The sequence below is a fragment of the Lonchura striata genome, chromosome 13 (assembly GCF_050655825.1).
Source record: "Lonchura striata isolate lonStrDom1 chromosome 13, ASM5065582v1, whole genome shotgun sequence".
NCBI classification, from domain to species: Eukaryota; Metazoa; Chordata; class Aves; order Passeriformes; family Estrildidae; genus Lonchura; species Lonchura striata.
This window is the reverse complement of record NC_140715.1, coordinates 14,502,453-14,513,435: the sequence shown is the minus strand read 5'-3', so window position 1 is coordinate 14,513,435 and position 10,983 is coordinate 14,502,453. Positions and strand designations below refer to the sequence as shown.

General features: G+C 51.1%; 1 protein-coding gene across 1 annotated transcript; it reads left to right on the top strand.

Moving 5' to 3' along the window:
* Window positions 1-1,189: 1,189 nt before the first annotated feature.
* ATOX1 (antioxidant 1 copper chaperone) lies at window positions 1,190-6,250 on the top strand. The gene is made up of 4 exons (XM_021552164.4): window positions 1,190-1,269; window positions 2,837-2,912; window positions 4,172-4,328; window positions 6,041-6,250. The coding sequence occupies exons 1-3, from the start codon at window positions 1,264-1,266 to the stop codon at window positions 4,303-4,305; spliced, it is 216 nt and encodes a 71-aa protein (XP_021407839.1). The 5' UTR covers window positions 1,190-1,263; the 3' UTR covers window positions 4,306-4,328; window positions 6,041-6,250.
* Window positions 6,251-10,983: the final 4,733 nt, after the last annotated feature.

The window sequence follows — 10,983 nt, the reverse complement described above, 5'->3', positions numbered from 1 at the left end:
TTCTCAGATCGTTCTGCTCACCAGCAGCTGCTGGTCCAGGCACCCCGGCGAGCAGGAGGGAATGGGAGCAGGCAGCGAGCCAGAGCAAAGCAGCTTCCAGGCAGCCACAGCTCTCCATTTGACTGTGCCACATCCCACCCCACACGTATCTACGACATGAAGCACTCAGAGACAGATTTCACCCTATAAAAATGACTTCCTGCCCACCGCCGCATCCCTGAGCGCTGCCTGAACCCCTCCCTGCCGTGCCTCGCAGCAAGGGACAGGGCACGGGCGTGGGGCCACGCTCCGCAGTAATGTCCTCCCCCAGTACCTCCTCGCTATCTTTAGACTAAGCCACGCTGCAATCCGCCAGTTCATAAATCAGCACTGCAGACTTTTACAAAGTTTAACGTGAGCCCAGCACAACAACCCGCCCCGAATAAACTCTGCCAAGGGGATCTTGGACATCCCTCTGCAGAGCAATAGCGGGGCAGGGAATTCCTCTTTTATAAAACCATCGGTACAGCAGCAGTATCCTGTGCACCTCAAAAGAAATGCCCTGACCCCCAGCTGGTGAAGCAGAAAACAAGAAACAGCAGGTTACATTCCCTGCTACAGGCTGGGCTTCTCAACGGGAAGATGCTGAAACCCGGCACGTGTTCGGGAAGTGTCACACGCACCACAGCTCTGCCAGCTCTTCTCAGCCCTGATGTGATGCTCTGTCCCCTCTCCAGCTTCCTTGTGAAAGCTCCTCAGCTGCTCCCGGGTACTCCACCTTGCCTCGAGTTTTTTTTAGAAAGGGGCTTAATTTTCCTTTAAAGGACCATAGAGCCAGGGAAGAAAAAAAAAATTAATAAATAAATAAAAAAAAAGCAGACACATCTTCAGGGACCAGAATCCTTTTCCGCCGTCAATATCCATTCTACCCGAGCTCTCCCAAGCCAATGAATCTCAAAATCTCAAAAGACGAACAAGCTTTCTTCAGCAGCCCGGCCCCATCCTCACGGCTCTCCCCACCTCCCTCCCGCAGCCATTTCTCCGTGCCGATCCCTAGCCTGGAAGCGAGCAGAGCTCCCGTTTCGGAGCTCCACACGGACCAGCTCCTCCCCACTCCTTCCCTCGCCCTCGGCGGCATCCCCGCCTCCCGAGGCACGGCCCGCCCCTTCCTCCGCGCCGCGCCCGCCGCCGCGCCCGCGGATCCGGGATCGCGGATCCGGGATCGGGGATCCGGGATCGCGGAGCCGGGATCGGGGATCGGGGATCGGGGAGCGCGGCTCCGCCATGCCGGTGGGTGCGGGGCCCGAGCGCTCTGCGGGGCCGGGGACGCGGCGGGGCGGCGGGGCAGGAGGGCTCTGCCCGCTACCGGGGGCGGCGCGGGGCTCCCGCGACCCTCGGAGCTCCCGCAGTCCCCGAGGTTCCCCAAACCCCGGGGCTCTTTCAGCGCCCCGCGCTCCCCAATCCCCCGAGGCTCTCCCAGCCCCTCGGGGCTCCCCCAAACCCCTCGACTGTCCCTGTCCTCGAGGCTCCCCCAAACCCCCAGAGTTCCTCCTGTGCTCGCTGCTCCCCTGGTTCCCCAGGGCTCCCCCAGCCCTCCAAAGCTCCCCCAGTCCCCCAAGGTCCGCCAGATCCTGCAGGTCCCCCAAACTCTAAAGCTCCCCCAGATCCTGCAGCTCCCCCAGACTCTTAAGGCTCCCCCAGATCCTGCAGGTCCCCCAAGCTCTAAGAATGCCCCAACCCCCCAAGGTCCCCCAAATCCTGCAGCTCCTCTGAACACCAAGGCTCCCCCACATGCTGCAGGTTCCCCAAATTCTTAAGAATCCCCCAGCCCCCCAAATACTGCAGCTCCTCCAAACCCCAAGGCTTCCCCAGATCCTGCAGGTCCCCCAAATTCCGAGGCTCCCCCAGTCCTGAACTCGCCCAAACCCCAGGCTGCCACCAACTCCCAGGGCTCAGACACAGAAGGGAAGCATTGATGGGACCCTCCTTCCCCGCTGCTCACACATTTCCCCAAAGCACTCAGGGCCTTTGGGAAATAAAACCAAAGAAAATGGTAATTACACTGAAAAAAACCTAATGGCAATCTCTATCCCAAGCTCCTTCCTGGGTGAATGATCCCAAGAGGGTTTTGGCTTTGTAGTGGCAGGGGGCACAGGATGGTTCTGAATAGAAGGAAGTATGGGTTGCAAATAACAAATGCACAATAGTTTTACTTTTCTTTTTAAAGGAAAGTAAAAAGCATGTGCGAGAGAAGGAAATTAGGACCTATCTGGTGCCAAAGGTTGAAGGTGGTGGTTAGTTACAGACAAACAACGTTTTGTTGACCCAGTGTTGCTCTCACAAGTAGTAAAGATATTGCTGGGGCCCGAGTGGAGGGATGAAAAAACAGCACTAATGGCCCTTAAATTTCTGGTTTGCTTTTATTTTTGTTATGTTGGGGACCAGAAGCCCTGTAGATGGAAGAAGAATAAGATGGGGAAGCACTGAAAACCTCACAGACTTAAGTCAGAACAGCGAGTAGCTGGAAGCAGGAGATTTGCTTCTCCTTGGGTCCCCTGGACAGGATGAGTAAGTCCAGCACAGGCCATGGAGATGGCCGTTTGTACTGACTGTGGAAGTGGCCACACAATCTCCAAAGGCCCATCAGGATTATGCTGTGGGGGACAGCACAAGGACACCACAGGGGGCAGTACCAAGAGTTCTCAGTTTTGCTGAGGACCTCTTAGTGGTGTGCATATGGACCTTTAGACTTGAGAGACTTTGAACCTCTCCAAGGGAAAAAGGAAAGTGTGGAGTGTTCATGGTGCATTTCCAGCTGTGCTCCCCTGGACCCCTCACCTGCCTCTTTTCTTTCCAGAAACACGAGTTCTTCGTGGACATGACCTGTGAGGGCTGTTCCAATGCGGTCACCCGTGTCCTGCACAGGCTGGGAGGTGAGTCAGTACTGGGTGTGCCACAGCCGGCTCCGGGGCAGTGCCCTGGGGTCCTCCATCCTGAAGGATAATGCTGTGGGTTAAAGTTGAAAGTTGGAGACTTGTCCTTGCTCTGCTCTGAGGCTGCTCCTTAGCTGGTAACAAGTGGCTGGTGGTTTGCAGGTCTGTGACTCTTGGAGAAGTGTCAAGGGAGGGAGGAGCTGCCGCAGGTGCAGGTGGTTCTGAGTCACCAGGGCCTCACCCTGAACCCTCTGGGAAGGACACTGGCATCCCCTGCCCAGGCTGCCAGAGGGAAGGGAGGTGAATGTCCTGCCTGGCCTTGTTTCCAGGGAGGCCTGGGGTGTCTGTGGTGCTTCCCCAGATGTGTCATCAGCAGTCACAGGGAAGAGCTGCTGAGCAGAGCGTTTGGTGGTTGTCTGTGTAGCCTATTTTTAATACCACCTGGAAAATTATAAAAATTACAACCCATTTCTTCTGTTTGCTGGCATTCCCAAGAAAGAAGGATCTGGCCTGCACTTGTTAGTTGTGAGAACCTGCTCCCTCTTAGGGAGAACAACTTCCAGCCACCAAGGCAGAGGCCTTGCAACTTCTTCCAGACCTCATTACCAGGCTGTGACAATTCCATTTTCTCTGTGTGTGGTTGTCAGTATCTCCATCACTCTTCAACAGGCTGGCCAGTATCAGCCTCCTGTGATGATGAGGCATAGCTCCCAAAGTTGATGTATACCTACGGGTTTTGTGAAAATACATAACTGGATAGAGACTGCATGTCCAGTTCTCACTGGGATGAGTGTCTCACCTTCGTTAGGCACTGGGAAATCCACATGGTAAAATGCCTTTTCCCTCCTTTTACTTCCAGCTGTTAGGTGGTACTACCAGTTTAGGCATCTTGTCCTGAGCCTTTCCTAACCCTACTGACACTAAACCAGAGCACAGACTGAAGTGGATGGAAATTGTAGCAGTTGGTTTAAACTCAGTTTACCTAGGTTCCTACATGAATGATCGTGTTGATCCATGGTGGGGTGAGCAGATTAAAGCAGTTGAGAGACTGTGGTACCTGATGTGGAGCTAAAGCAGATTTTACTTCCTTCATACCACTGCTGGCAGGACAGCAGGTTGATTTTGCTGGCTGCTGGTGGTGTCAGAGTGTGCTGGCAGAAGATAAATGTCCATTTGACTGATGCCCTGGGAAGCACAGATGTGTGAAGGTGAGCTTCCCCTGTGCTGCTTCTAACTATGCAAAATGTTTTTCCTCATAGGTGTCAATTTTGATATTGATCTACCCAACAAGAAGGTGTATATTGACTCGGAGCACAACGTTGACACCCTGTTGGAAACCCTCAAGAAGACTGGAAAGAATGCTTCCTACCTCGGGGAGAAGTCTGCACAGTAGCCTTGCCTGGTGTGAGGAGCTAGGTATATACCAGCTGTACCCAGTGTGGAAGAGAGACAGCTGAGCTTTTTCCAGCTCTCCCAGTAAAACAGGCATCTTCCTGGAAAGCACAAATTTAGAAAGACCTGCAGGTCCAGCTCCAGCAAACCCCTCATGTCAGAGAAGCAGCTGGAGCACACGCAGGGACCCCTTAGCTGTTCTGCACAGCCTGTGTGACCCCAGCCTTGGCTGTAGTGGAGATGTAGAACACAGCCTCTATGCTATTCCCAGATGAACCTAGAGTTTTCCAGAGCATATTGTGCATGAAAACAAATCCCAAACACACTTAACAGCTGGCCAGAGAGAGTGGTGGGCCCCAGCAATAGCAGGGAGGGTGATGGGACACAAAGAGCCCTTTGGGTGTGAGATGCTGTGGGCTGGCTCTTAGCACAAGGACCTCCAACAGCTGATTCTCCTGATAAGGCTGTTAATCCTTCATTGCACTTAAGGATGGAAAAACAGCAGCTCCCTGGCACTCTTCTGGATGTAAAATGTTGGGTTTCAGAATAGCTCCCAGTACACACATTCCCTGGCCAACTGTCTGCTCCAGTGACAACCTGATTGTTGCAGCCTGTCAATTTTCCCAGAATTCCAGCATAATGAAGACATGTACAAAACTCTGCTGACTGTAAAATATACTGGCAGACAAGGTTCAATTTCAGTGAAAAGAATAAAGTGGGAGAGGGCTGCCCAATTGCTGCATGTATCATTATTTGGTGTGCAAAATTGTTACATGGCATCTTCTAAGAATTTGTTTCTGTCAGTGGAGCTTTCTGATCCAGTGACATTTTTTAATGGTCTAGTTGAACCATCACAAATACCCAGCACAGATGCGCTGAAACCAGTTCATGCTGATTTAATTCCCAGTCAATAAATTAAATCAGGGATTTACACCAGCAGGAATTAAACTGATAAAAGAAAGAGCTGGGCTGATAGTGATGTGTGTGCAATAGATCTGCATTGTTTAATAGGCTGACAATAGATTTTAAATCTGCAGTTTATATCATCTGAGCAAGCTCTCTGTGCTTCTTAGAAATTTTTTAAAATCATAGCTGTAATCAAATAACCCCACTTAACAGAGGGAGGCTGATCTCAATTGATCAGTGCCTCAAATAGTTTTCAGTGCATTTCAGTTTCCTAGTATTGACTGCAAGGGCTGTTACAGTTGCAAAGACTTGTGGACTATATGTCTGCAGAATTGAACTATTACAGCAAAGTCAGTCTCAAATAAGGGGGATGTGTCACTTTTCCTGGCCCAGTTTTCTCATTTCTTTCCTTATATGACAGGAAGGTAGCCGGTGAGTCAGATCAGCTGGCCAGCGTGGCAGAACATTTCTCTGGATGCCTTTGTTTTCCTGTTGCATTTGAACTGAAGCTCTTTGGCTTATCCGAGGATCTTAAGACTCAGAACAAAGGAGAGTGGTGGGCTGGACTGGCCTTGCAAGATCACTTCAGCAGACAGGCTGAAAATCCACTAAGTTTAAATTTTGCACACCACATAAGGAATGTTTTTAGGGGCCCATCTGTAAAAGGAGGGAGGGAAGTTGCAAATCCTTGGCTCTGATGGATGGATTTCCTTTGGCCCTCTTCCTGCTTGACCGGCAGAGGGCATCTCTGTATAACGATATCTCCTCTGGGCCTGGCTGTTCTTTCCCCTTCATTTATTCACGTATTTATTTATGTATTTATTTTGCAGGAACTCAGTCATGACTTCAGCAAAGAGATGGATTAACTGTCTGCATGTCTCCCAGCTTGCTCTGTCACTCGACCTTTGCCAGGTGTCGGAAAGCAAAGGGCTGGAGGGAGACAGCTGGGCCTTGGGCTGCAGGAGTGGAGAGGGCTGGAGGAGGAGGTTGTGTGGTGTTTCTAGTCCCACAGTAAATCAAGGCACTGCTTTTAACTTTCAGTCCGTGTCTGTGTGTCCTGTGTGTCTTTGTACTGCTTTGAGTGGTTTTCTGTGAAAGAGGCAGCTTTTAGGGATGGAAAACTCCTCTCCATGCAAGACAGGTCTCCCAGGAAATTGCAGCTATCCTTAGAAGCTGACTGCAACCTCTGCCTGAGGAACACATCTCAGGAGAACTGTGCTTGAATGTCACTTAGATTCAGGGAATCTGCATCTTGGAAGTTGTTTTTCCATCACAGAACAAACAAACTTTCCATTTGGGATGGAAGTGCTGGGAAGAAGGGACTTTTGCAGCCCCTTCAAATCAAGGATAAGCAAGTGTCCTTTCGAGCTCAGTGTGGCCTAGAGGCACAAATATGCCAAAGAGATTGTCTGAGCTGATGAGAAATAGAGGTTGGAGGAGGGAGAAGGGCGTGGGCATATCCAAGGTCTCTTATTTCCTGGCCCAGTGACCAGTCTTCTGGGCTGTACTGTTGCTTTCATTTAATTCAGGGTTTCAGCCCAGTGGAGGGATTGCATGTGTGTGTCCCAGTCTGCTGTCTGGTTTCGCATGGGGGATGTCTCCCACAGCTACCAGTCACACCAGGCTTGTTCTACAAAAAGGAAAAGTAGCTAAAGCTTGGAAGAAAATCTCTTTACATTTCAGAGATTTTTTTTTGCAACTAATTTGGATTAGTTTTGACATAATTGCAATTTATTCTTTCTTAGTGAAGTTTACTGTTTCAAAGTCCTTCTTCACCTTTGATCCAAGCATGATTAATTGCTATAGCCGGACTTGCAGGGGGCTGGAGAAGCACTTCAAGGAATGTGTTGCAGACACTTTTTATTACTGTTTAAATTAAGAGAAGCTAAAGGCTACAAGTGTAACATCATTGCTTTATTTTCTTGCCTTAAAGTCTCCCAGTTTGGCAGGAAGCTTCCAGAGCCAAGACCCAGAACCAGAACCTATTTCTGTTCATGTCCATGCACTCAGATGCCCAGTGTGACCCTCCAGGGTCCTGGGGAGTGAGTGACTCCCTTTCCCTAGGCCACCCTTGCTGCCCTGAGCTGGTGTTTGCCAATCTCAGTTATTATTTATGCTTTCATCTTCCTCCCAGGCTTGGCCAGTGCCCCTCTGGTGCCAGTGGCTCATCTCTGGTGGCGGTGGCTGGGGGAGGACGTGTGCTGGCAGCCTGGCAAGGAGCTGATGGCACAGGGGCCTTGGAGCCAGCAGTCCTGGTGGCACTTGCTGTCTGCCAGGCTGGCAGGGGGCAGTGGCAGTGTGGTGCCCACACAGGACAGCTCCCACTCCACCTTGCTGAAACCAGGCTGCTCGTCCTTGGTGTCTGGGGTGCAGCTTGTGCTGCCCACGCTGCCCTGGCTGCTCTGCTCCCTCTTCCTTGCTCTGCTTTGTGTAAAGCCTGCTTATCTTCAGAGATAAACAGACAAGGAAAGGTTTCCTCCACAGCCAGCCAGGAGGTTCATGCAGATATCTGAAGCTGCAGCACCCATCTGCAGGGCTGCAATCTCCCAGCTCTCCCCTCCATTGTTCAGTGTGGGGAGAGGGCAGACTCTGCTTTAAGCTCTGGTCTGTTGAGTAATGACAGCCTGTGTCAGTCCTCACTTTGGAGTGTGGGCTGCATTTGGGCTGAATACAGCTGGAATAGGGAAGTTAGGGCAGGATGGTTGAGTCTGAACAGAGCTGCAGGCCTGCAGGGTGGCTGCCTGAGAGGTTTATGGCAAAGCTTTGGGAGAAAAAACAGCTTCATAGACTAAAAGAATGAGAGAATCACTACCTGAGCACACTTTCTTTGTTCTACCACTGCCCAGCTGCAACATCTTCATTTATCATGCTAGCCTGAACTTGACTGCATCTCATGGAGAGGGACCCCAACAAGCCCACACAGATAACATCATCACAATATTTTCCACAGGAAACAATATGCCAGACACTGAGGCTGTGAGGCTGTTTTCAGACAAGGAAATGCTCAGTTTGCAATGCAAACAGGAAAGGGTGGCACTTGGAAAAGGAGCTCTCCTATACCACAGACACCCAGACTGTGCAGGACATCCCAGTGACCTGCTGAAGAGTGCTGTCAGCAGGATGAGCAGCTGATCAGGTCCATGGCTCATTGCCATCCATGAATGTGTTGTCCCAGCTGCAGGGAGACTTCGCTGCTGGTCTCTTTTTTCTTTTTTAATTTCTTCACTTCTGGTTTCTTCAGAAAGGGTTTCAACCCAGCTCCAGCTGAACTGTGGGAATCCACAAACTGCCTCTAGCTGCAGCACCAGTAGGAACTGGGCAAACCCTGAGGGACTGGCTCTAAAAGTTCCTTTGTTTCTCCTGCCTCAAAATGATCTTTCCCCCTGACCCCCGTCCACAGTGTTTCCAGCAGACAGCATTTGCTTTTCTCACCCATCTCTGTGTGTTTGCAGCGTTGCTGCTGTGCTTCTGGGTGTCATTTTTCACGCGGTGTTACCTTCCCCCGCATTTTAAACAAAAATCTAATTTAGGTGGAAAAGTCTACAGCCTCCAAAGCCCAGTCCTTTATCCACAAAAGAAAAGCCATGGTTATCCCAGGGCTGCCTTAAGCACCACTGGCTTTTGGGCACTTTCTAATTACCTGATGACAGGCAGGGGATGATTTTAGCCAAAGGAGCAGTTGTACTCAGTCGAACCACCCAGTAAATGAGAGAATTTCCAAAATAGCACCACGGGCTGCAGAAAGCAGGCAAAGGAAGGGAGAACCCCCTCAGTGCCTGCAAATGGTGATTCCTGGTGGCTTGGAGAGGTAAATTGCTGTGAAATTTCAGGGTAGGAAAGAAAGGCTCAGTTTGCAACAATCTCAGGAATTTCACAGGCGTGGCGTGTCTGGGTGTTAAGACACGCATGTTACATGGTTCCATGGGGATTTTCTAGTCTTACTGTGCTTTTAAATGTTTGCTGAAAGAAACAACCCAAACCAGGCTTTCACCTTCACTCGCCTGCCTGTTCCAGCCCAGGCACGGCAGTGGCAGAGCTGGGAGGTGAAGAGCACCATGACTGATGGGCCGATGGCAGGATCATACCCCCACACTGTTGGGGTCAACATCAGCAACATTGCCCTGATCAGCTGCTCTTTGAGCTAAAGGTGTGCAGCTGGACCTGGAGGTTGCTCTGGGCTGGGAGTTCAAAGTCAAAAGCATCACCTGAAGTGGTCAAACATCTCTGCAAATGACGTGGTCCCTCAGAAGGACTCCAAACTGGCTGGAAAAAGCTTGGTGGTCTCTCTGAGCTAAATGTGCTGGTCTTGCATCTTTTAAATAAGGTCTGCAAAGACCCAATCTGCCTCAGCTGGGCTGAGGCCCCTCTGTGCTGGGTGATTTGCAGAACTGTCCCAATGCATCACTGACATGCAGAGCAACATCAAAGGCCTGGCTGGTTCCCAACTCCCCTGTTGATACATGCAGATTCCCTGAGTAATTATCACAGGCAGCTTTCCACATTGCAGCTTCCAAAGCAGCAAAACACACTGGGACCTGACAGACTCCCCCTCCAAAACAGGAAAACACAGAGGGTTCTGACAGACTCCCCCTCCTGGGGGAGGGGGACTGTGGCAGCATAAATAGAAAAAAAAAACACCCAACAAATCAAACAAACAAAAAACAGGCTTAATTAAGGACTTCAAGAGCAGGAAATGTGCACACGTGTGCTTGCCAGAGCACAAATATTTTCTTTTGGAGCTGCTTTCTCCAAGGGTTCAGTAAGGTGATCGAGGCTGGGTTACAGAGCAAGGGTAGCAAACAGTTCCCAGCCCCTCCGGAAGGCAGTGGCCACAGGGCACTGCTGTTTGCATCCTTCCCCATGCTCCAGCCCTTGGCTTTAGGCTCCCACAGTATATACTGAGGCTATTCAACCATTTGGCTAAAAGCAGATGGGGAGGGAGAGAAAACAAAGTCAAACGAGAGGGAGAAAGGCAGCTTTTGTGCAGCCTCTGTTTGCAAAAGACAGCCCAAGCCCCTTTTGGACTAAGGTTTAATTTATTGGGCTCTGGAGAGCCGAGGTTCACAGCCCCACAGCTGCTGCAGGCAGTGGCACATTGGGGCAGAGGCAGGGGACGGGTGGGAGCCAGCTCTGATGAGTGAGCAGCTCCCTCAGAGGGGCTGTGGGAGGCACAGGACACGATGTGAGGACCCTGGCTGCTCTGGGGGGAGCAGAGCTGCCCTCTGACTCTTCTGCTACAAGGGCCTGTCCCAGGTCCCCTAAAGGGATGAGGGAAACTGGCCTGCATCGACAGGAGCCTCCAGCCTGGCCCTTCCTGCTATTGTCCCCCTGCTCATCATATCTGTTCCTGAGCACCTCCCAAAGCACTGCTGGGTGCTGCAGAGCTGCCTTCACATTGCCTCTTCACCACTCCACACTAGTGGGTTGCTGTCACTGGGGCAATACACAGCCAGAAAAGAGATCTTGCAGCGTTTCAGACTTTTCCACAATTCCCAGCTGTCATGAAATTCCCAGGGCAGGATCATCTCTCTCAACCCATCTGCAACCTGCTCACCTATTTTCCACAGATGGGTGAGAACTGTTAAAATAAACACAACCCATCCCCTTGTAAATGAAAGGAGATGCCTGAATGGAGCAGGAATCCACTGTGTGCAAATACCCTCCTGCTCCATCTCAGATGGAGCAATTTCCCCCCCTCCAAAGCTCCTGCTGGGCTGTGGGCAGAGCTTGGCCCACGGAAGCCAATGTCAGCAGGGTGCACAATGCCTGGCAA

What these genes read in the sequence shown, in the direction of transcription:
- ATOX1 (XM_021552164.4), top strand. An exon ending in TGTCCTGCACAGGCTGGGAG is followed by an intron (nt 2,913 to 4,171) that starts GTGAGTCAGTAC and finishes TTTTCCTCATAG; the next exon opens with GTGTCAATTTTGATATTGAT.